At 41.9% G+C, this 25,975-nt stretch overlaps 2 protein-coding genes across 8 annotated transcripts in view; both read right to left on the bottom strand.

The window, feature by feature from the left end:
* The window catches only part of LOC116322231 (C-terminal-binding protein 2-like), a 73,264-nt gene that overhangs the window by 34,012 nt on the left and 13,277 nt on the right, over positions 1 to 25,975 (bottom strand). For 5 of the 7 annotated variants that reach the window (XM_039621709.1, XM_039621710.1, XM_039621707.1 and 2 more), the window contains one exon: positions 15,859 to 16,020. In XM_039621709.1, the coding sequence (XP_039477643.1) occupies positions 15,859 to 15,916 (58 nt within the window). In that variant the 5' untranslated portion in view covers positions 15,917 to 16,020. Of the gene's footprint in view, positions 1 to 15,858; positions 16,021 to 25,975 lie in introns of those variants that run through there. The other 2 variants (XM_039621712.1, XM_039621714.1) reach the window with 2 other exon arrangements.
* On the bottom strand, positions 3,222 to 5,651 carry LOC120432739 (YLP motif-containing protein 1-like). The gene has a single exon (XM_039621706.1). It carries the CDS (start codon positions 5,575 to 5,577, stop codon positions 3,223 to 3,225), a length of 2,355 nt encoding a protein of 784 aa, XP_039477640.1. The 5' UTR covers positions 5,578 to 5,651; the 3' UTR covers position 3,222.

Raw genomic sequence — 25,975 nt, 5'->3', positions numbered from 1 at the left:
CTAGTTAGCCCTGCTCTAGGGTATTCCATAAAGCATCATATAGTGAGGTTGGTGGAGCCATGCCATCTGCATTTACACATGGGCTATTAATTCGAAGGGAAATTCTTTCTGCTTCTGGATGCAACATATTGCTGATGAATTATTTGAGGTATTCAGAATATCTAATTTACAAACTCATAACTTGTTCAACAAAAAATGAAAGAGAAGCATTATTGCTGCCATCACTCTATTTTCTATTACTTATCCAGATTCAGGTTGTAGGGACAGACCTCCCTCTCCCCAGCAACCAGTTTCGGCTCTTCAGGGGAGATATCGAGCCACTTGTGAGACATCATCTCCCTAGTGTGTCCTGAGTCTACCTTCACGAATCCTCCTGGTTTGAAAAACCAGAAACACCTCACCTGCCACGCAGGCAATAGCTACCTCAGACAGTTCCCTTTGATACTGGAGTTAACGCTGCTATTAAAACTAATAGTGTTACCTGACAAAACAACATTATAACATTTTACCTGACAGGCTAAATCATACTATATTGCTAAGTCTGAATTATGTTATCTTTTTTGGAAAAAAGTAACCAAAGCCTCCAAATAACTACTTAGCCATCCCAAAATAAGTGATTTTTTTTTTTTGCATGTTTTTTCTAAGTGCATTAGCTCAGCCTGCCTTTTTGTATAAGGAAAAAAAGGATGGAGTAAATTTGCAGTGTTTTATGACAATGGAGCGACCCTTTAACCAAAAGCAAATCTGCCTACGATTACCACCAAAACCCATGTTGCCTAGCAACGTACAATTTAGGAACATGCTTTCAGAGCAGCTTTTGCGGACGTGTCCATTAACAGATGAAATTACCAAAGCAACAAATGTCAGCCACATGCAAATGAGGTCTACTCTGCTGACTGTGTGTGTACTAACAATGTGATATATGTGTATGACGCAGACATGAAGAAATCTGTTTCCAAAGCATATTTTGACTATCAAGCAGTGGGGTTCTTTTAATGTCTGCTCTTTTGGGCTTAAAAACAGAAGAAAACAAACAAAGGAACAAAACACACACACACACACACACACACACACACACACACACACACACACACACACACACACACACACACACACACACACACACAACAAAGGACAACAAAGCTGTCTCCGTTCAATAATGTGTATCCAGCCTGTCCTGTACATTTTAAGTCCATTTCAATCCACTATCTATGTACAGAAGGTCCCACGGAAAGCCAGAAGGCTGGTCTGAGCAAAATGAGACTATCTATGGATTACTGCAGCAAAGGAAGGATTAAGCCTCACTCCCTGTACTCATCAGAACCTGCAAAGAGAGAATGACACAATCACACATCGGCCATCAGCAGTGTAATTCGATTTTATCTGACCAGTGATGCTGCTAGTCAGCCTCGGGTGAGCTGGTGCTGATGGAGAAATCGGCCTTTATTGCCCAGCCTATAAAATCTACTTCTATCAGGCCATGGGATTTAAATATAATTTAGGTAGCCACTCTTGTGCTGAATTAAAGCTTTAATCTGATATCCAAATAAATCTGACCAACTACACAATGAGGATGAATTGACTGAATGCATTTTATTTAATCTGGAATTGAAAAGTGAATTTGGGACACAACCCACATTAAATAAACACTAAAAAAAAATACAGAAACAAAGAGGAGTCTCAGAAATAAAATGATTTAGCAGATCTGTTCATGAGGAACAAGGTAAGGCTAATTGCTATTCCACGCAGGTTGGCGGTACACCTTGGCAGGCAGAAGGGCCTGAAGGAATGCTGTGTGGCCCGAGTGGGTATAAAGCTTTTCGAGGCTACCGTGATGCATCCTTATTATCACAATGAGGGAAGATATCCGTGTTTACTGCAACAAGGGCTCGGGGGCCATGGGGAGATGGTGCAAGGCACAGAAAAAGAGGATGTGATCAAAAACAGCTGCAGTTACAATGACACCCCAGCTGAAAAGCTACACAGCTAATGCTGCAATCACCATTATGCAACATCTTGAATCCTATACAGTTGTGGCAGAACAAATTCTTTTTTTTTCTTAAATGGCCTGTTGATTTTGCTTTTGGGCCAAATAGTTACCATTTGATACAGCAGATAAGAGCTAAATTATTTAAAAAAAGCATATCTGCAGAAGGAGTCGGTGGCAAACTCAATCCCACATACTGCACATAGATGCACACACAAGCTACCTCCTGTTCCCACACAGTAATTGCACACAACATCTGACTTCTCTAGTCAAAGAAATCCTAATGTGAACTGTTCACACATGAATGCGGTGACTGACAGACTGTAACATGAAGACCGTGCACAGTTGTTAAATTTTAAAACATATCAGGAAGGCTGCTGACAGCTGTTCCTCCCAAATCCTCTATATTGCGCCTCGTCAATGCCATTCGTGTTGTATTTAATGGGCGATATCTCATTCTGACAAAGGAACTGCATGAGATTATTGAAATAACAAAAGGTCTTCAGAGAAAGTAACAGGAATTCTGACAAATCGGGCTCTCGCAGAGATAAGCAGACGAGAAAGTGAGATGTAAGTATCGGCTTAGGACGTGGGGTAGATTACAAGAATGCTTAAAGCAAAAAGTTATCCTTTTATGGTAATAATTCAAAATCTGGACAGCAGCTTTATAAAAAATAGACAAGGGCAACAAGAAAAGACACATCATTTATCTACTGTTGATGTAATTAGTGCCAAGACAGGACAGGAAACAAATGACAGCACAGACCAGAAAGATAAAACGATTCAAAAAGTCTGCCATTAACATTCACACTGTGTTTGGATTTTTTTAAGGTCAAGAATCATGCATGGCATACCAGTATCCATGCTGAGCTAAATAGATTTCACATACCCCTAGTCTGAATGCTGGTATAAAGCAAAGTACAAAAAGGCTTATCTGGTATTCACTTACACATGATTCATCATGACGAAGGATGAAAATAGATTTACAGTGTCTTTTCCTTTTATTTATTTTTTTGAAGAAACAACTGCTGAATGGCTCTTAGAAATGTCAAAGTAATATTTATAAGTTGATATGATTTCTAACAAAGCAGCAGCACTGCTTTGTGCCGCTCCTGAAAGCAATGAGAGGAATGGGAACTGGTATCTTACATAAATCACACACAAAATGAAGAGCTCTGTCACAAGTAAACAGCCTTATCTATTGAAAACATGTGAAACAGCCAAGAGCACATCTATCATGAAAACAGACAAATACCAGATAAATCTAACAGGAGAAAAAAATAGGATTTACTTGTATCTGGAGATGCCATAGTCGACATGATGACTGGTGGACCCGTGCGTCGACTTAGCTTCTGGTTAGCAGCCATGGCACCTTGGCCTTGAACGGGTGCTCCCACGGGAACGAGAGCATTGTCTGATCCTGGTCCCCCACCCTTTCGGATCAGCTGAGGACTAGGGTGAGGGCTGTGCATGGGTGACAATGGCACTAAGTTCCTGTCCCTCTTCATCAGCTCCATGGGCACTGTGTAGTTGGTAGAGTATGCTTTTGGTACCTGTTGTGGTGGCTGTGGTAAAGCAGGCATGGATACAGGCATCTGCTGTGGCATACCTGGCATCGAGTGAATAGACCCTGCAATGGCAGGCATTGACCCAGTCATCTGGTGTGGCATTATCTGCATACCCGGCATAGGCACCCCTGGCATCCCAGAAGAGTAGGCTGACATGGGTCTTGACTGGACAGGCATGAGGGCTCCGGTGTATGGCCCTGGTGAACGAGGGGGTTGGCCCGGGTACCCTCCAGAGGCTTCCAGTAACTGCTGCGAGGGAGCACTGCTGGGCCTTCTACCGATTACTTCTCCAATCCGTGGAGAGATAGTTTGCATGGCCCCAGGTGTTGGTGGGGGCATTAGTTGGGGATCTACTGCTAAAGGTTGTGGGGTATGTGGTGGATGATGATGGTGGTGGTGTGGTTGATAGATGTCTGCGCGATGGCTAAAGCTATTAGAGCGACCTCGCATGGGCGTTTGAGGTTGGGAGGGGGCTGGTGTAGCTTCTATTGGGCGCTTGTAATGGTGGACCAGGCGAGACAGCACACGAGCCTGACCGAGGTTTGGGGCAACTGTGCGGACATCGTTCTCCTCCATGACAGCCAGCATGCTAGCGGAGTCAAACCCCTGCTGGATAAGTGAGGAGATGGTGCTCTCTGAGAGGCCCTCGTTTCGCAACAGAGAAAGAAACTCTGGATCGACCGACTTCTTGGGGTCCACAGGCAAAGGCGTCTGTGGGGCAGTTGGTGGAGGAGCGGGAAGAGGGGCAGGGAGTGGAGTAGCTGGGGGAGCAGGGGCTGGAGTTGGAACCGCTTGCAGAGATGGAGGTGCAGCAGGGGCAATTGCTGCAGTTTGCACTGGAGCAGGTGGAGCAGGAAGTGGTGCAGCCATAGAAAGGTTAGGATCAGTGACCGGCATGGTAGGCGGAGGTGGCAGAGGTTGTTGTTGCTGTTGCAGATGCTGTTGCTGCAACTGTTCTTGCTGAAGATGCTGCTGCTGTAATTGCTGTTGCTGAATTTGCTGTTGCTGTAATTGTTGCTGTTGGAGTTGCTGTTGTTGTATTTGTTGCTGTTGTAGTTGTTGCTGCTGTAACTGCTGCTGCTGAAGTTGTTGCTGTTGTAACTGTTGCTGTTGTATTTGTTGCTGCTGTTGTAACTGTTGCTGCTGTATTTGTTGCTGATGCTGTAATTGATGCTGTTGCTGGATGGTTAACGGTGAGGCTGTCTCTTGCCTCATAATCATGCTTTGACTGGCTGGATCTACCACTAGACAGGTGGCAGCCTGCTGCTGCGGATCCAGAGGGCGGCCATTAGCATCAGTATAAACGGACTGACCTGTCAGAGGTGGAGGCTCACTGGCATACCGAGGAGACAGCTGCTCCATTCCATAGTGAGCAGGAGGGGGGTCTCGAGGGGGTATCTTAGCAGAAGTTATAGCACCAGGTTCCCTATATGCCCTATTCAATTCATGAGTGCTTGGAGGAGGGGGAGGAGGTAAAGGTGATGAGGGCCCTTGAGGTCCTGCCCTCACTGCCTGACCTTGATCCCACGCAGTACGAGCCCCAGGTGTCATTCCTAAATGTGAGCCCGACCTGCTGAGCGGATGCGGGTGAGACAGCGGAGGCTGATGCTCGGTTCGGTAAAAGGCCTCCGGTGGCCGAGGAGTCATGGCTGGGTCATGGGAGTAGTAGTCCTGGTGTGGAATGGATCCTCGATGAGCCATGGGCACTCGTTCGTATTGGTTTAGATCCGGCACAGAGCCCTTCCTAAGCCCCCGTGGGTCGTGTCTCTCGGCGTAAACCTGTCCGTAAAGGGAATCTTGGTAGGAATACGGGTCGCGTTTCAAATCGAGGTCAGGAAGACGCACCCCAGGTGGTGGCTCATACCACCCTCCTCCCTCTCCGTATGACAAAGAGCTCCGCCGGCCTGTTACTCTTGCCTGCTGTTCGTACACGCTGTCAGCTCTTTCCCACTGACCCTCATTCCCCCCTAACGTGTCCCAACTGTGGGAGCGTCCAAGGCTCACTTTGTTAGGGACAAGCATTGGCGAAAAAGAAAAAAGCTAAAAATCTGTTAACAGAGGAAAGAAAAAACCCCACAGAAATAGAAAATATAAAGAGCTCCCGGCAGGCAGTGTGTGTGTGTGTGAGAAAGTTCTCTTTCAGATCTTCATGTACAGCAGCAACAAAAAAATAGAACGGAGTGAGAAAGGATAAAGATGAAGCAAAGTCTAGCGTTTCACCTGATATCTGTTTGTAATATTGTAAGTCCGTGCTATCAGGTGACTTCCCCCTTTGCTGGCAGTCCTTGAATAATTAATCTCTGGTCATGCTGGCTTGTTGCGCATGAGGAAAGAGGACACCACACACAAACATATCCACATCACACCAAACCACACAAACACTGCAGAGGTAGAAGACACGGAAACAGGGTGCATGCTTGAGTTAGCCAGCGAACATTCATCCAAAAAAAAAAAAAAAAAAAAAAAAGTGGGGGGGAAGAAGTGGATAGGTTGGGTTATAGGTTGGGATGGGCAGGGGCTTGTACTAATCCAATAGGGTTTATCTGTCCCTTCTCCGGGACATTTTACTCGCTCTGCCGATTGCTATGAGGGATTACACCTAAATAAAGCCTGTTTAATTCCACATCCAACTGTGACGTCATGTGAACCAGATACGAGCATATCTGGTGATGGTGATGAGTATCGTGATCATGGTGATGCCAGTGATTTTGATTCCATTCCCAAATCCCTTACCCGCTCTTTCAGAGACACCTACCTGAAGCTGCTGCTGATGCGCTGCCGTCAACAGGTCTCAGAACGTAGTTTGGCCGAGTGATGGCGAGGGGAGGGGAGGCCAGGCAAGACGTACAGCTTCATTGAAAACAAATGAAATACAGTTCTCCCAGCTAAGTCCCATGTGCTGTCAGTAAACATCAAATCCACTCTGATTGGACACTAATCCTCCAGGCCCCATGCTTGCAGCAGAGCCACCACGCAACTGCTGCCCAACTCTCTCTGAAATGTCCTTGATGGCTCTGTGGTGCTTACTGACAATGCCTCACTCTCTTTGATTTGGGATCAGTCAGACCTGCTGTCTGTACGTAAAATGCAGGACAATGAAAATTACAATGCACAGTGATTGCAGAATGCATGATGAAATCCACACGCAACATCTGGCCCCTTTACGTCAAAGGAGCACTCAAAATGAATGAGTGAAATGCATCACTTTGTACAGACCCTCAGTATAGTTTATTCTGGCCATTTATATTACAGTTCTATCTATATGCATCTTACTGTCAGTAAAATACAGCACCTTCCCCCTCTTTCACAAATCTCCTCTGATCTCCTTCACTTAGGGAGGCTCTGTAATCTGGATTTGCCCCTTTGTAGAGAAAACTAAAACACCGGGGAGGGGGAATCGAGTGTGTGCACATATGTGTGTGAAGGGGGAGGGAGGGATCTTTTTGTAACAGCAGTTAATCCCAATGCACCTACAACCTTCGCTGAGCAAGAGCAACAAAACACAATCTCATTTCAATTCATTCAAACAAGCAGGAGCAGGAAAAGAAAACGAACGATGCTATGTATCATCCAAGAGCAATTCATTAAGTTGTAATTAACAGGATACATTTATCATTTCAATTAAAAAAGGTGATTTTCATTGCGTGGCTCTAAAGGTGTACTTACCCAGCTTTCTGCAGGTCTCACTTCATGCCGTTGCGGCTGAAACCCGATCCCATCTGGATCTTGTTTATTAATGCATGAAAACACATGTAAGGTGAGGAAGTGTCCATCTGAAATTCCCTCTCAGAGACAGCAAAGGTGTGGTAATACATAAGACCAAAGCCTCGGTTAATATCGGTGTTAATGGAAAACTCCTGAATACTCATTGGCACTAATATTTTGCTTAATCAGAGCTGTGTAATTAAAAGAAAGAAGAGATCAAAGAGGGAGACTTTTTTTTGCTGTTTTCTGAGAGCTTTTCTGAACTGTTAGCCTGCTTCATGTGAGAAAGGAAATTAAAAGGGAAGGAAAGGAGGCACGAGTGAACCATCACAAAGATCTAAAACAGACTGTAAAGATGAATTATTAAATCAAAGCTGAAGAATTGGGGGTCACTTTTGAATCCCATTTTGAATTTATTAACCAATCGGGGGGGTTCTGCTGTTATAGAGTCTGTCAAGTTTTACATTCATTTTATCTGCGGGTGTCATTCACCACCTGAAGGCACGCAGTATTTTCTGTGTTTAATATTGAACTTGGACAACACAGAAGCTACTTTCCATGCTGTCATAATCCAAAATGATTATTCATTTCCAAAAGTCAGACTTCACGCATATCATTCCTAATTGAGACGCTTGCCTACAACCATCATCGCAAGGCTGACAGTCTTTTATTGAGAACTGAATAATGCTGCTTAGAGCTGGGAAAAGAAATATCTCTAGCTCTCTGTCAGTACATTCATTAATATATCCACATTTGTGTCAAGGGCAGCAGGGTAGTAAAGACCGACTTCCTTCCCTAACCTCATCCGCTCCTCTCATTACTTTTTCTGCCCTGGTTCTCGAGCGACTCAGTACAGCAGAGCAGATCACTCATGCCCATAAAGTCAACTTCAAATAGAGAGACGGGAGCAGAGGTGTGTGCTCAGGGTTTGCGGATCTAATCCTAACAGGAAAGCAAATCACGGCGTTCTGTTTGCTTCAAACTAAACAATGTCTGACTGTCAAATTTTAATGTTCCAACATTTGCCATACTTTCCCGACTGTGCACACAACGCCAGATTTCTCGTAACAGCAGGATTTAGGAATTAAGCTGAGGATTTTAGAACAAATATAATACCACCCCAGCAGAAGCTTATAGAGACCCTAGACTGAATAAGATTTGACTGGTTAAAAATTTCAAAAGCTCTAAAACATATAGAAGCCCCAAGTAAATGAACCTCGAGTGAAAATGCAGTTATGGCATTAATAGATTACAGAAAATACTTCTCTACTTTTTCCCTGGTTTTACTTTTTAAGAATAAGAAGAGTGCACTTTTCTCAGTATTAAAGAGAAACACATTAAGAAGCAATTTACACGAATGGTGTGCAACTGCTAGACCTATGGCTAATCCATTGCACAATACGAACGCCATTGTTTAATAAACATTCTTCAACTCTCTGTCACTCAGCCCTCTCAAACATTGCAGCTGAGCCAGCGGGAGAACCAGAGGTGGGTCACTTTTTGTGTCCACATGGTCTTATCATGCAAAATGTTTGCATGCTTTACTAAATGTCAAATCAGAGGGTTTACATGCAACAAGCAGATTTAGAAATCTGAGGTCTCTCCACACACACACACACACACACATATTTGGCTTGAGCAATCCCATATCCCCACTCAGCTTTTTGACCCTGTTCTGCTCTTCTTCTGACATGCAGCACAGACAGCAGCAGCCACGGTGCTTCATTAATGCTCCTTTTCATTCACACGCGCAGACCGCTGCTAAAGCCTTGGCCTTGGTCTGGCATGCATACATGAATAGGAATCACACGCTAACTCAAAGCGAATATAACAGAAATAAAAAACAACTGTCTCCTAGAGTGTGACACGCCACGTACCAAAGGCATGATTCGAATGTTAAACACACATTGACTTATGCATGAGCGCAAGGCAGGAGGCACTAACTGGAAATGGGATTACAATGCCAACACCGCTGCAAAGAATAATGCTGTCAGATGAATTGCAATGCACCCTTAACAGACATTATGTACATGACTGGCTTATATGTGATTCCAGTGGGATTATTTGTCTCTAAAGGCAACTCCATGGGGATTGAATGGACAGTAAAATGGAGGTAGATGACAATGAAGCTTGTACTTATCTAAATGACAATCATACACTGGGCAAAATTCATAAGTGCAACACAGTTTTTTCCATTTTTGCTGCTACATATACACACACAGCAGCTGAAGCCTGCAAATTCTCCAGAATTTCCTCTATGTCAGCTATGTTACACTGCGATCCCTCTACACATAATCCATCTCCATTGCGTGCATCCCATCATCCCACCTCTCCAGCCCATCCTTCATCCAGCCCCTAGCCTGATCCAAGGAAGCCACAAGTCATTATAATACTCCCTGTCGTAGCTGAAGAGTGCATTTGATTTTTTCCAGGAGCCCATTTCCAACTTTTAACAAAATTGCTGTATGCCAGCATAAACAAAGCCAAATAGAGGCACTAGACGTAAGAAAACAAACAAGCAAAGTCACATGCTAATGATAATAAAAAAAATCACACATGACAGTGTTTTTTCCTCCAAATATAACACTTTTGCGTCTTTGCTTTTCTGCTCCCCTCGCTCAGTTCTCCCTACCCCTCCTTTTCTCTCCATAAAGCCTATAAAGGGGTCGTGGATTTTGGTGAGGAGCCTGGAACAAGCCCGAAGGCAGGGTGGTGGGATGGTGGCGGGGGGAGCTCTGACCCAGACACCACTCCGATGACTTCACACAAGAGCTGGATGCCAGAGTATGGAGAGAGTAGGGTGGATAATGGGGGGCAAGGGAGGGTTAAAAGCAAAAAGGTATATGTAGCAGAGCCCTGAGTGTGCTAAAAAGCTCAGGATACAGAGGCCCCATGCACCTCCCCCCCTCCCCCTCTGGGGTGGGGGTGTGTGGGGGGGATGACATCAGGACAACTCCACCCTTTTTTTTCCCACAACCTCCCTGCTTGTCCTCTCTGTTTAATATGAAGCGTTTGGTTATAATGAAAAAGCGTGCAGGTCCGTTAAATGCGAGGAGATGAATAATTCACGGGCTAAATTTTACAGTGTATCGGCTTGACTGGCCACATTATTTACTACTCTCTGTTAAAACATTTCTCCCCGTTGTACACATGACAAAACAAGATGCATTATCAAGCATTAACATATTTATTTAACTGCCAGCTAAAGCACTTGGAGTCGCCATGACAAATTCCACTACCCCACCTTGTGGTGTTTGCGTCCAAGCACAGATTCTCAACTTGTAAATCAACATTCAGGAACATGCTGTCGCTGCGACCTAGTTCACATCGCAGCGCCATTCACACCCCATCTCTGCCTGGATCAGTCAGTTAGCTCTGGCTAAATAGCAATGGCAACAACTTGCATTGCTGCCCAAGCCAATGCATGCTGGGTACACAGATGGAGCAGACAGAAGGAGACAGCGAGAGGAGAGAGTTAGAAAAAGGAGGGGGAATGAGAGAGTATGGGAACTGATGCTCACAACAGATGTTTGCCATAGTTCCCTTATTGCGGTTACACTCTTCTTGGCACTTTATCAAACCCACAAAGAGGAGGAACATTTGCACTATATACATTTTAGAAGCTGATATCAAAACTAAACAAAAGAGAAACAAGCGGAAACATCTCTGTAATCAATTAGGACTGGCGTCCATGATGGATTAGCTAATAACAATTTAATAAACTCCTTCTGTGTCGACACAATTAGCTGATTAGTCAGTAGTTGGTTGGTGCAGTTTTTAAAAGTACTGTCATACATGTGCAACAAATTAATTTGATTGATTTGACAACAACAACAGATTCATTATGTAGTTCATACAAGGGGGGAAATACAGTACAAGCCTCAGGGGCTGGAACCGGCCCTCACACTATCTCAGTCCAGTCCCCCAGTGTCCTAAATCAATGAAAGCTGTAGCTTCAGCAGGAGGCCTGTGCCACCCATGATTTGTTTTTTTTAATACACGCATAAATCATACTAAATGTATGTTTCTCATCACTTGAACTGACTCAAAGTGCACCTCATTAAAATGAAGTTTGTGAGGGTACTCCTTCTACTGCTCTGCAGCATCAGTAAGCTAACAGTGTAGCGGCACAAGAACCAGTTCTCAACCAGCTGCAGGTCCTGGCTGGAGTGACCCTCCAGCTCCCAGAAAAGAGAGCAAATCAAAGAGTACCTTCACCAGCTGCAGTCTGAAACGGGTCGAGAAGTTCGTCGGACTTCAAGATGAGTCTCACAATAGTAGCCTGATGAGCTTCCCAGTAGAGAAATAGGATACAGAAAGTGCTGTGGCTGAACTTTCAAAACAAGAGCACGATCGACTGCAAGAGATTATTGATCACCGCTTTCACAGTTAATATATGGTGCAAAATCACAACAACTGACACCTTAGGGTGCTTTTAATTGAAAGGCAAAGACCATACAGAGAAAAGCCCAACAATCAGACAGCCCCCTGTGAGTAAGCCCTTGGTGACAATGGGAAAGAAAAACTCCCTTTTAACAGGAAAAAACCTCCTGTGGGACCAGGCTCATAGAGAAGCAGCCATCTGCAGCAAAGAGCTGGGGTAGGGGGAAGAAGACAGGACAGAAGACACACAAAAGAAGAGAACCAATGAGACAGTCTCATAAAAAAAATATAAAATAAATAAATACATCGTAAAATATGCTTGACAAGACTTCCCGAGGAATTGGTGGCTTATTTTAATCTGTCATGTCTACTAAAAGTCATGAATTTCAGCATTGTTCAGTGATTACTGCATCAACACGGGTCTTCTTCTGATTATCCAAATCAGGGTTACGGGTCTCCTGGAGCTTATCCCAGCTATAATGAGGCAACAGCCAGGGTCTATCATAAGGCTAGCGCAGAGAGACAGACAACCATTTACACTCACATTCACACCTAGAGCCAATGCAGAATCACCAATTAACCTAACATGCATGTCGCTGGACTGGGGAGAAAGCTGGAGTACCCAGAGGGAATCTAAGTAGGCACAAAAGGCCCCAGCAGACTGGTGTATACAAATCTGCTGTGAGGTGACAGTGCTAACCACCACACCACTGTGCTGCTCCAAACACCTGGTCATTTAAGCTCTAAATCTTAATAAACTGAAGCATTAGGGAAAAGAGCAGTGGTGCTGTTTCATGCATCTAATGAGTGCCTTTTGTCCACTGATACAACTGAACAAATGACAACATTGTTTCCAGTTCTGGGAAGTTTACCAACTTTCCTAAGACACCTTCTTGCGGAAAAGCCCAAACTGATTATTGATTAACCGTCAGAAGTACTTCATCAGGCAAAAAGCCGAACAGCATCTGTTTTCAAAATCTCAAATTTGAGTATTTGTTCTATAGTGCGATGCGAATATCTTTGGACTGTGAATCACATCGGATATCTTCAACAGAAAAACACGCACCGTTCCAGTAAATTCTACATTCCAGCACCGTGACTACCTTTGATGGGAGTAAACAGCCACACTTGATCAGCCGTTTCGAATTCGATTTAGGCCGCAGGCGCAGCTCAGTTAGCCACTCATCACAATGAGTAAAGATGTAATCAATGCGCTCTGCTGTGAAACAAGTATTGGATTGACACAGTTATCCTCAGAAGATAAATGGAGATTACAGAAGCTCCTCTTGCCGTCTCGCCAAGTGCAGCCCACGACAACAACGCAATCACAATCACTCCATAACGTTCTTATTTTTGTCAATACACATGATATGAACTTTGATTTCTATTTCACGCCTCAGTCCCAACACTCTGTTTATAGATAATAGTGGGTGGCTTTGACATTATGGTGTAGAACACCCCATGCCTCTGGTTTTAAAATACTCTTTTTATATGGTTCAGTAGATTTAATGCTACCGTGAAAGCAGCGTGATTCACCACCCTCTGATCTTTTAACTTCCCTGATGTGAATCACCCTCTTCTACAGATTTTTTTTAAGAGCAGCTGTGATGACTAACTGCAGTAGAAAAAAAAGTCCCCCTTCATCTTTGGCAGTGACTTCATTGTTGATAAGCAATGCAGATATGGACACTGCTGACAATGTCTGTGGAACAAACAAGGCAGCTCACACAACACTGTTATATATTATTTAAGATATTGCCTCCACAGACAGCACACTGTAATTACTCTCCATTAAAAAAAAGAGGAGGGAAATGTGTTTCCATGCAGGGTTGGTGGTTTGGAGAGGTTTGAGATGCCACATGTGGATCTCATTGTGAGGGTGGAAACTGAGAGCATCAAGGATTCATTAAGAAATCTATTAAGTAGCGTTTCCCAATCTTAGTGGGTTTTTTCTTCTTAGAAATAATAAAGTAAGTTTACATGTGAAGTGTTGAAGGTTCCAAGAATACCATAATATCATGCAAATGACTAAAATCACTTTTTTTTTGCATGCAAAAAAAAAGAGACGTAAAATATTTGCTTATAGTTTTTTGGCAGCTTTTAATAAAGACAATTTTCACTGACTGCAAGACTACATTCATTTGATAGGCAGTCCAATTCAGACTGTCCAGCTCTTTTTCTCAGATTAATTCCAGATGATGTTAGGAAAATCAGGTCTGGACATTGTCAAATTTGCACTTTTTCACATGTAGTACAGAGAGGCAGACGTGTTCTCACTACTGGAAATACTCTATTTGATTTAGGCAAGGGTCTGCTCTCTTGCAGGAAACATGAAGCCCACTCGCTTACTATGATTTCACCTGTGCTATTTTAACACAGAGCCAATCATCCATCCCCAAGTACTCTGTACAGAGGATGTGCCATATCTTAACATCCACCATTATACAGATATAAAAAAAATATGGGATAGATAAGCGTCCCATCATGATATCAATGATATAACAGCACCATGCATTTACATTCCCAAGCACGCACAACGACACAAGCCCAGAGATGCCTGAGAGCGAGAGCAGCGAGTCAGCCTCCAAAGATGATCCAGTACCTAAAAGTGAATCTAACCTCCAACAAAGCACAATACTTTGCAAAATTTGCAAAAAAAACCCCCCAAACTAATCCTGTTTCAGGATTCAGTCAAAAACACTATATGAGCAGATACTAGCAGGTGATGATGTGCAGGAAGAAGAAGAGAATAACTCCTTAAAAAGATCAACTCAAGGCACAACATCCCAGGCAGAAAATATTTTCCACTTTCAGTTTTATTATGTGACAATATGCTGCAAGCTCTTGAAGAATTACAAGAATTACAAGTAGCATTAGTTATTGCTATTGTTAAAGTGTTAAGCAGTTATTCATAATTTTACTGAAAATGTCCAGGGAAAACTGCCAAGGCTACTTTGTCTGCTTACATTTAACTTATGCTATATCACCCTTGTCTTTAATGCTGCTGCTCCTAGAAACATCAACAGATTTACACTTCTAAATTAGGTAGTCTGTCATCAACGACAGACGCTCACTGGAAAAGAAGGATGGAAAATATCCTTCACTTTGTTCACACTAATAAATGCTGCTGCCTCCAAGCTGCAGTCACAGATAAAGTGTTGTTCAGATATACCACTATTGCAAATTTCCTTGAAATATCATGATATCATTTTGAGGCTATATTGCTCACCCCTGCATTATACCAGGGAGCTGGCAGGTTAAAGAATGTTATGTTAATGTTATGCTGGACATTTGCATTCATACTTACAACTCCACTGGTGAACATCTAGAAATTCTCAGGGGTAATAAACAAACAGGAAGGAGGTGCAGCTAATCATTATTATAAATAACAATTACTTTGATTAAACATTAAATCGATAAACCGGTAAAGCATTCACAAGGCTTGCTTTATCTGACTGTCGAGGTTGTTGAGGTGTAAGATCCCCGCATTTTTCAAATAAATCATGAATTAATGAGCTTGTAATTTAGCTTTTAAACACACTTTTTTTGTGTGTGCTAAATTTATCTTGATGGTTTGTAGATCTAAAACAAAGTGCTGAGTATGGCACTAAAGTGTTGGTGCAGCTGATGAGTTTGGACAGATGCCTGTTGATTGTTCGGTAAAACACAAAAGACAAAGTGTAGAAAAAAGTTTCTTGTTTTGTGCTTCTCTCCATCTTAAACACACAAATCAATCCCTCCACCAACTCCACCAAATCCCAGGGCTCTGAGGAGTGCTTCGCTTTATTACAGTCTCCCTACTTCATTCTTCCAGCAATGTGGAAACATCGAACTCAAGCCTCAGCCATCAACCCAAACACACACACGCACATTTTTTTCTGGGCTAGACATCCTTCAAAGATGAAGTTTGGAGCCTCGGCGGGTCCCAAGGCTCCCTTTTGACACACACAAACACACTTATGCAAACGATCCCGCTGGCTTTTTCACTGAATTTTGTAGCAGCAGGCTAAAAAGCTTAAATACTTGTGGAAACTTCATTTCCATATAACAGCGGAGAGAATCACTCAGACAAACTCAAAAGTTACATGTGCCCACTCAAAGTCACAAGAATGCCTGCAACCTAAAACAAAATAAAAGTCAATATTTGAATGTATAGCCAGCATTTCAAATGTAAACACACAGAAAACAGAGAATGAAGAAGTTCGCCACACTCACCCTCACAGATTCTGTCCAGCCGCTGGCGTTTCACTTTATGCTTGTCGATTAGAGCCATCTCGTCACAGCTTGGTGGATGAAATGACCTCTCCTCTCCTGATTTTTGACCCCACCTCTTGTCCTTAAAGTCCCAAAGAAGCTAAGAGAGTTGATATTTTACACCTGAAATTTAAGAAAGCAGGGACAAAGATCATTAATGAAAGGCTGTCTAGACAGAGAGAGGTTGTTTAGAGTATTTATACTTTTAAATTTTTAGTGAGCTACCACACATATATCAGGGTAAGCGTGATAAGTGATGCGCTGTACTTGGAGTTAAGTTAATTTGCATCAGCAGTCCCCTTGGGAGGCAGGGCCTCGCACACAATACTTAACAATGCAAAGCAGCATATCGCATGCACATAACTGCCAATAAAATGTAGAGCCAGTGCTTAGAGTTAGGTGCCTTTTAGCCAAATCCTTTATTTGGGATTACCATAGATTTTAAATACAGTCTTAACACCTTCTAATCACGATTTCTGGACTGTCTTAAGTGTCATCAAGCAATTCATTATCGCTCCATTTACTATGTTTATTCATTTACCTTGCACAGGCTGGTCTTTCCACCAGAGGGAGCCTCGTCCCAGAGAGCACATTTTATTTAAATTAATTAAGAAATGTCACTTGTGCAACCAGTGCTTTCCAAATTGAGTAAAACACAGCAGCAAGCAGAAAAACGGGGAGTGAGTAAATAAATGAGGCATTTTAGCAATCATTATCTTCAGTGACTGATGCTACTCTAAAGAGCAATCTTCTAATTGGCTCCTGCTGAAGCCTGAGGGACACGGCACAGTTTTTTTTTTTGTTTTTTTTGTTTTTTTTGCCAGGCAGGCAAAGATAGAGAGGATGGTACAGGAAGGCACACAGACACACACACACACACACTGAGGGCACACAGAGGAATGTGGGTCAGTTAGTCAGCAGACAGGAGGAGGTTGTATCAGCAGAATAAAGACATAAAAGGGGGTAGGTGGGAGAGAAAGTACTAGAAAAACATCATCTAACAGGATGAGTACAGCGTGACACTATCCTCCTACATTTTAACTGTATGTCTGTCAGCACTTTTATAACTCTGCTCTCTCTGTTTCTTTCCATTTTTTGCCTCTGGGCCTAATCCTAGAGTGCTACACTTTCAGAATGGCTCTCGCTTTACCATTTACATGATGATATATCGATATTTGCTCTAAATGCAATTATAACCGGTGTGTTTTTGTGGGGCGCGGGGTGGGCTAAACAATGTGGCTGAGTGATGAATTGATGGTGCATTTTAATTTGGCCAGCTGTTGGGAGGGAGCGGGGGGACGTGTAGTGCACTGCAGTGAAAGGGAATTTAAAAGCAACACCGGAGGAGGTGCCACAGTTTGGCGTCTTTCTTTAAACCCAAGCACAGTTCAGCTGGCCCCACCAGTCAGCTGTGCTTCAGCTTGCCTCCTCCACAAGGTATGCCTCCCTGCCAAAGAGCTGGAGACCCACATGTGGGAGTCAGAGGAGAAGTAATTGAGCAAGAGTGAAAGCAGGAAACAGTCACTCAGAGGCGGGGGAGTCACTCTGCCTCGTCTATGAATAGACCGGAGGAGACATGCATGGGCATCTCTGATTCTGTGCTGCAAAAGAAGTAACCCTATAGGTCACAAGTGAATCTGGCCATTAATTATAAGCTCTCCTGATACAGACTTCACTTTGCTGATGGCTGCCTTGGTGGACAAACTCTGTAACACAAGAAGATATCGGTAATGATGCAGCGACCGGTGCAGACAGAGCAACTTAGAGTGATGTATAATTACACGGAGTTGCTTATACAATGTGATGATGGGAAGAAAATGATGCTATCACAATGATGTGACATCTAGTATAACTAGCTTTTTAAAGAGAAGCTTGTGTAGAAACTGCAAACAAGATGAAACAAATGAGCTCTCCGTTTATTTTTAATAGCGCATACTGAATATCGCAGGCTGATGCTAATGCAGATATTCAAAGAGCAGTAAAATTATGTATACTGGCTGACATTCATACATATAAATACATACTGTATGCTGGAGTTATTCTGAAAAGGAGAGGCTAACATTTCATTAAGTTTCCAGGAATTCATTTCACAAATTACTTTGCAATTCACTGTGAAGACTCTGCATATGTCTGTTAAGCAGAACGGACTGTGCTACAAGAGCTGCAGCGCTGAGAGCATTGTATATAATACTGTACAATTTTTAAAAGACTCCAAGTAAACTTGTGCATTATGCATGTGTGTATTCGCACATTATATATGCCTGTACTACTATATGTGCAATAGGTGAATATCGACCACCGAAGGCATCTATCAGACTTTAATTTTTAATTTAAAACTATACTTTGTTGAACTGCAGTAGGATGATAGAATTATAGGGTTCACACTTGTTTTTCTTATATTATGCAATCATAGACAGCACAAAATATGGATGTATTTTTTCTCATTCACCCATTCATACAAGCACATTTTCTATGCTTTTCCTATGTAAGTGCTTTCTATCTAACATTCACAATCCGATAGATGCATCGGAGAGCAACATGGGGTTAGTATCTTGGCCAAGGATATTTGGCATACAGACTGGAGCAGATGGGGATCGAACCACCAACTTTAAGTTATACTGACTGAAACATTAAGTACAGCTGTAAGTTAGTTATTTCTGGACTCAGAAAGGAAATGCTCATTGGCTAATGACTTATGAATCACTAAATGTGTGGATTCAGTTAAAGCTGCTCAGTGTCAAATAACTAAGATTCAGCACTTTGCTAACCAGTGGATGCTGTCATGGCAGCTATATGCATGTATAACAGTGAGACATTCCACATCAATAGAAATTGCTTTTATATGGTTCATTTGATGTGATACATAAGGTTATTTACATATGAATACTATATAATTTAGGTCTATATAGAATATGGTGCAGAAGTCTTGAACCTCCCCCTGTTTCTTCATTTTTCTTGTTTCAGACATTAGAAATAGCTGCATTGGCATTTTTTTTTAATTGTTGCCATGCTGAAATATGAACCTGTAGCCAATCAGACGCTCTCCAGATGATATTGTATGTTGGATTCAAATCTGAAGATCTACCATCAATTTTACCAAGATCCCCACACTGGCAGGAATGCAGCTCCAAACTATGACTGCTCTGTATTTTACAGATGGCTGTTGACACCCACTGCATCTCTCTCCTGACCCTCTCCATATATACTGATGACAATTTGAGCCAAACATTTTCAGTTTGGATTCATCACTGCCTAAGACATGTTGCCACTGATTTTCAGTCGAGTTCTTCTGTAATGTGGCATGCGTCAGTCTTTTCTCCCTATTTCTATCCTTAAGAATGGTTTCCTGACATCCACCCTTCCATTAACAGCATTTCCGATGAGGCAGATGAGGTAGATGGATCAGCTGAAAGGCCAGATGCATCTCTGAAGTCCTGTGTCTGGTCTTTGCTAAATTTGCTTTCTTTTTCTTAAAGACATGACTTTCAGCTACTGCTTTTGGCAAACAGTTTTTTGGGAATCACCTTGTTGTTCCCAAAAATGGTATTTTTTGCCTATCAACCTGTTTTATCTTTGACATTTTTCATATATTTAACTAAAAAAATGGAAATAAATGATGCGATTTTGTGACAATCTGCTAGTAGCAAAGTGACTAAAGGCACAATTCAGACACGAATACTGATTGATCCCTTGAATTAGATGCCTTTTTATGCCTGGATGATCACTTTTAAGTAGCTTAACAAGCAAACAAAAGGCATTCTTTTGAAAATGGTCAGGTGCAAGAATTGGACTGAAAATTAGTGAAAAAGAAACCAGTGTTTAAAGAAAACTGTTGAAAGCCCCTCAGAAAGCCTGGAGAACTATTGCTCAAGACCAGTTTAAAAATTACAACAACGCCTGGCTCCTTGGAAGAAAAATATAAACAACTGAGGGATGGGTCAAAACTTTTGGACATTACTGAATATTAAAACCAATAAACCATTAACCATCCAGTGACCAAGTGTACTATTTTCAGTTTATCAATTGTACCAAAGACACGCAGCCCCAAACCTCTGCAGCTATCATCTACACCTTAAAAACCATTTCAAATATGACATTTATATTCCCATGCCTCAAATGACAGGATGGCAAACCACACAGGCTTCCAGGAATGGCCTCCTCAGCAGTTTGAGAGCTCCAATTTTTTTCACCAAAAAACCCCAAACTGTGGTAAATATGACTTCATTTCCATAAATTAATTCCAGACATTTTGACTCATGTAAGAAACAGATCCACTCCATTTTCAAAAGAAAAAAAAAAAGAAACATTTCAACTCCACTAAGCGGGTTGAAATGTCAACAACAACTTTAAGCACAGCTCTCAGTCAGAGGAGTGCCAGAGAGGAAGTACAGTTATCCTGCGGCCCTTAGCACCGTTACTGCTAGATTGTTACTTCACTAAGTGCTGTTATGTAACTTAACAATAAGGGGATTGACCTGAGAGAAAATACGTGCTCAGAGTTGGATGAGAGGAAGAGAAAGAGTGGAGAAAGTCACACACACACACACACACACACACACACACACACACTCAACACATGTGCAAACAACAGAAATACACAACCCTTGAGACTGTCTGGCTCAGCCTACAAGAGGGCTCACTCTGCCCAACACACACACACACACACACACACACACACAGGACTGTTAGCTGTGTTTAGGTACTCATGTTCACAAGTCTGCGACTGTGAGCGAGTTAGAGTGTGACAAAAGTAACTGTTGCTTGATCTGTCGAGTGATGCAAACCTCACAGTATTCTTGGTAACGTCTTAACTGCGCAGACAGAAAAAACATTTACTACAACTACATATAAACTTCAGCCTTTTATGAGCTACAGTGTGATTTACGACAAAGACACGCAACATTTAGTGCGCACAGTTTCTGCAGTATAGCCAGTCCACAAGTGTTACTTTGTAATTGCATCTTGCCTTTATACCTGGATGCATTTCATGCACTGTTGGACTGCATGCCATAATGCTTAGATGAGACCATTTTGAAGGTGTATACTGTTAATCTAGAGCAGGAGTGATAAACATAAGGCCCAGGGGCCAGAATCAGACCCCAAACGGACCTACAGAACTAGACGACTGTGAAAAATGTGAAAGAGAGGATAAATTTTGGACTTTTAAACAAATTTTAATAAGTTTTACAGCTTTTCCTCTGGATAAAGAGCTCTCCCATGGCCATTTATACCCCACTATTTATACCTCACTATACTTTCTCATTTATAATTATAGGATACTCTGGGCAATGAACTACCAGAACCTCTTCTGTTAATTGAAACATTTACAATCGTGTAAACAAACATTTACATTTTACAATCATGTAAATTTGTCATGCTGACAAATTTCTTTCATTTACTACAGTTTCACTTGTCTGGCTGACTTATGTGGTCCACAGTGTAAAATGAGTTGTTCTGATGATGGCCTTGATCTAGGATAGCATACTATAGGTTCATAAGTTTGGCATGCAATGTGCTGTCCACCACACAGTCCTTAGTATCTGAATTTTGAACAGGTTTTCAGTTTCAACTAAAAGAAATCTACATAGGTTCTGATCTAACTCCATCTCCAACATGTCTGCGGAGTGTAACACAGTAACAGACCCTCAAAAACACGCACCCCAAAAATGCACTCAGCTGCAGTTTAAATGCCACTTGCAAGATGGACTTAAAGAATAGTTCTTTTATGCACTTTAACGGTGAATAAATGAGGCGCCAAGCTGAGATTTGTTCAGAGTTAATAGCTTTTTAACGGTTGTGAGAGGTGGCAGATGTACACCACAGATGTGCTTCCAAGCACAATGCAGAGAGAGTAAAATCTTTATCAAAATGCCACAATAAAATCTTTTGAGTGCCTCGCCAGGAGTTACATTGCTTTGTCGCAGCAGTTGCATCATCAAGAGGTTATGAATTTATACAGTGCCTTTCAATCTGACACTGTGTACATCAAGAAATTTCAGAAGCGCAAAAAGCCACTTTATCACTTCACACACAAATCTCTCTCGGTGTTACATCTCTTTTACTCGTGCTCAAACTTTTTCTGTGAATTTCTGTGAAGAGAAGTGCGTAAAATTGCAGCCTAGGAGATCTTGTTTAGGTTGGCAATACCACTAAATACACAGATGGAGAGAAGAGAAAGTGAAATAGAGAGAGGTCTTTTTCTGACTGAGGCCATTTCTCAGAGGAGCCCTCTTTCCAGATTAAGAAACCTGTGGGTTTGGCTGAAGGTGAAAAGGCACAGAATGAAGCAAAGCTACAAAACACGTGCACGCCTTAAATATCTCAGAAGGAGTTACTACAAGGGAGAGTTCTCATCTCGAAAAAAAAAGAGCTGTATCCTTTTTTTAGATCATCAACCAAGCTTCCAGCCCTTGACCTCAGTGAACCAGTTTAACTATGTGAACTTGGTGATGAACAGTCTGTACACACAAAAAAAGAACTGAGCTGCACGAGTATGGGTATGCAGTAAAAGACTCACAAAAGCTAAAGAGAGACCTGGTGGCCTTGAGATAAATCTTATAAAGCCTTTTTTTTTTTTTTACCTTCTAAAGCTTATAAAAAAACCATTCAAATTTCTTTCCTCTAGCAATAATCTCAAGATCTGTCAGTTTTCTTTCTTTTTCATCTCCTTCTCTTTAAATCTTTCATATGGAAGCCTTGTGTCTACATCTGCCAGTCAAAGCCTTCATCCTTTTGAGGGAAAAGTGTGACATTTAGGAAATACGCTTCTTCAGTTCATTCAAGGATGAATGCAGTTTAGAAACCAAGAATCCCCAAGATGCCATTTCTGGACACTAACTGCTTTAAATCTCATTAATGCAGCACATCAATGCACAGGGAAATCCTACAGTCAACATTTTGAGAAATACTTCTGTGCCAGCTACCAAAAGTTACTCCTTAAGAGTCTATGATTAATGTCCCTGAAAGTGCAAGGTAGCAGAAACAGAGGAGGCAGAGAGGCGGAGGTAGTTAAGGTTTCTCTCCTCTCATTAATCGGATAGTTGGGGCTCTGAGGGGCACGTAAAGCTGTCACTCAGACCACTGATTTACACCTCCCTTCTCCTGGCAGGCTTCTTCTTCCTCCCTGTCTAAATACACCAGTTACTGGCAATTACAGCCTTCCTCTTTCTGCCTCTCCATCATCATCACAATCCCCAATGTCTGTCCGTCCATTTTTGGGCTTCTTCATGTATCCTTTTACCTCCTTTCGCATGTCCTGTCAGCCTCTGGCAGTCAGCGTCCTTTAATTTTCTATTTCTCCTTTACATCGCCTTTTCTCTGAACCATTTTCCCCATCTTCTCCCCTTCGCCGGCTCCCCCTCCTCCCTCTCACATTCTCACCGTCGTTTTCTCCTCGCAGCTCTAAATGAAATGAGACTGCTGCAGTACTAACTGCTGACTTGGGCTAATGCACAATTTTGTAATAATGCCTATTCGTTTAAGTCACCCAGGAAACGCATAACTGTGACATTATTGTGCACAGTAGCCTGTTACCCTAACCCAGCGAGGCTTTCAGCATAGCCTGCATACCACCTTTCTCTAGTTCCTTACAGCTAATGAACTAAAACAAAGTCTGGCATGAAATATCCGCTGTCATAATTGGCAATTTATTTATACACAACATCCCAAAACTATACAGACTAAGACTCAACAAAGAGGGTCCACGTCTGAATTAAATAAAAAAGACATTGTAAACACGTCTCTAAATGTGATTCTGCTGTGGTGCTGTTTCTCTATTGCCTGACAGGCTATATGCGGATTTACTGATCTCAACTCAGCGAGCACTTTTATGTGTAAAAACACACACACGCATAAACAATCATGCCCAAAATTTCTATTACTTAAGCTGACAGGTAAAGAGCTTTGTCACAATAAACCCCTTTTTAGCGATAGGCTTTTACTGTGGTAATAAATCATACTATTCTGCTTTCATTCAACATGATGTCAGTGACCTCAGTTTTATCTCTGTAAGTGACGAAGACCAGTCCTGGGTGCTAAACTACGTGCATGCTACTCTTACATGTAGAAGCAATACACTAGAAATTTGGGGCAGATTCTCTTCAAGGTCAGCCTAAGACTGGTGAACGAGATCAAACTCCCTGGGGATGAATGCTAGACATGATAATGAAAGGAAATGAAGGAAATGTCATGATGTTTACTGTGCGGCATGAGCAACCAGGTTGGGAGTTATACTGTCTAATAAGTTGCATGGCACCAAAACAGAGCCACCATGAGCTAATACCCAACTTTCTCTTCCAATTAAATCAAATAGTTCTTTTTATTTCAAAAAGTAAGAGTAAACACACCCTGTTTGTTTCAGTTTTACAAACTGTACTGGATTTGCCCAATTGAGCGGGGTTTTTCCAACATATTGGATTTTTGGCCACCCTAAAGAGGCCAAAAACTAGTGTAATTGCATTTGCCCGATTACAATAGACATTTTTGTTTCTCAAATGGGCCTACATCAGAAGAAAGTGCATAGATTTGTGCCAAAAAAAACTAACAAAACTCCCAAAAGACCCATTCTAAGCCAGAAAAAAACCTGCTTAGGTGTGAACTGATCATCAAAACCATCTGAAAGTTCACTAATTCTTCTTCAGATTGCACAGTAATGTAATTAATATTTGTAGGACTCAAGTGCCAAGTCAAAGTTAAACAAAAATTTAGACCTGTATCAAATAATGTTTGATGTTTAATCATAAATAATGCCAGAATGACGTTTCAAACAATCCTTGCAGTCTTACTATAAATAAAAACGAAACACACATAATTGTTTAATCCCTTAATTCAAATATAGAGACAAATAAAAAAACAACACCACAAATACCATTTTCCACAACATCAGTGGTCCCTTCAGAATGATTTTAGTCTAATAAAAAACACTTCTGTGTGGTGATGTTGGCCATTGGTAATATTAATTGTTGAACTTGATGATCCGTCTTTTTCTGCCAATTAACTGCTGAGCACCTGATGAATATGTACCAACTGAAAAATCAATTAAACTGTAGAGATTAGTTCATGACAGGAGTGCAAATGCTCAGATTTTTTTTAAAGAACTAAGGAATGAGACAAAAATGTAAATCCTTACTTAAGTTTTCTGAACTTTCTTAAAATACTGTCCTAGCAGTCCTAGCAATTTCTGAGTATTTGATGGTTCTTTGGATTTTGGACTTGCTCAGCTAATGCATTGCAGAGCACCAATCCACACTGACATGTGATTCTCTAGATCACGGGTCTCAATGTCCAGTCCTTGAGGGTCGGTGTCCTGATACTTTTCCATGTGTCCCTGTTGCAACACACCTGAATAAAAGTAGGTCATTAACAAGAGTATAGAAGTTGACTGCATGCTGAAGTGGCAACCCCTAACCCTACTCAAGTAAATTTAAGTAAATGTTTATTGCACCATGTTCATTCACTCATGAGCTGCTGTAACATGAATCAAATGGCTGAAGTGCCACCTTAGCATGCAGTCAAGTTCTGTAGAATCTTGCTAAGTTCAAGACCCCTGCTCTAGATTTAACAGCATTAAAAGCTCAGTTTGTGTTCAACTCCTGGATCCTGTTCTTGGGTCCACAAAACAATTAAAAGACCTTTCTCCCCTGTAATGTCTCCTGCCTCCTAAAATTTTGGAACCCTGGTTTAATCTTATCAAACTTTGGATTTTGTTGTAAAACCAAAAATGTTCAGTTTCATGCTAACATTTGAATACTTGACAGCATTTATTATTTCAGGTTTTGTGGTTCCATGCACAGCCTTACCAACAGTGTGTCTGATAAGAAAAACTGTCACCAGGAGCTTAGCTCAGCTGTCAAAAGTGTAAGCGGTTTCATACGCATTAAAATAACTAGAACAAAATGAAAGTAAGTTACTAAGCTGTGAGCTGAACGTCTTGGAGCATTTTTTCAAGGTCGAGAGACTTTAATTGGTGTGAGCCATCTGGCCTGCTACAGAGCCAGTGGGCTCTGATTACAAAAGGTCAACTAAAGCAGGTACAGTAGTAATATGCCCAACACTAAACAGCCAAAAACATCTTGTAAGG

This window comes from Oreochromis aureus, linkage group 13, assembly GCF_013358895.1.
Source record: "Oreochromis aureus strain Israel breed Guangdong linkage group 13, ZZ_aureus, whole genome shotgun sequence".
Classification (NCBI taxonomy): domain Eukaryota; kingdom Metazoa; phylum Chordata; class Actinopteri; order Cichliformes; family Cichlidae; genus Oreochromis; species Oreochromis aureus.
Note: the sequence above shows the minus strand (reverse complement) of the source record. Positions and strands in the feature narration are given on the sequence as shown.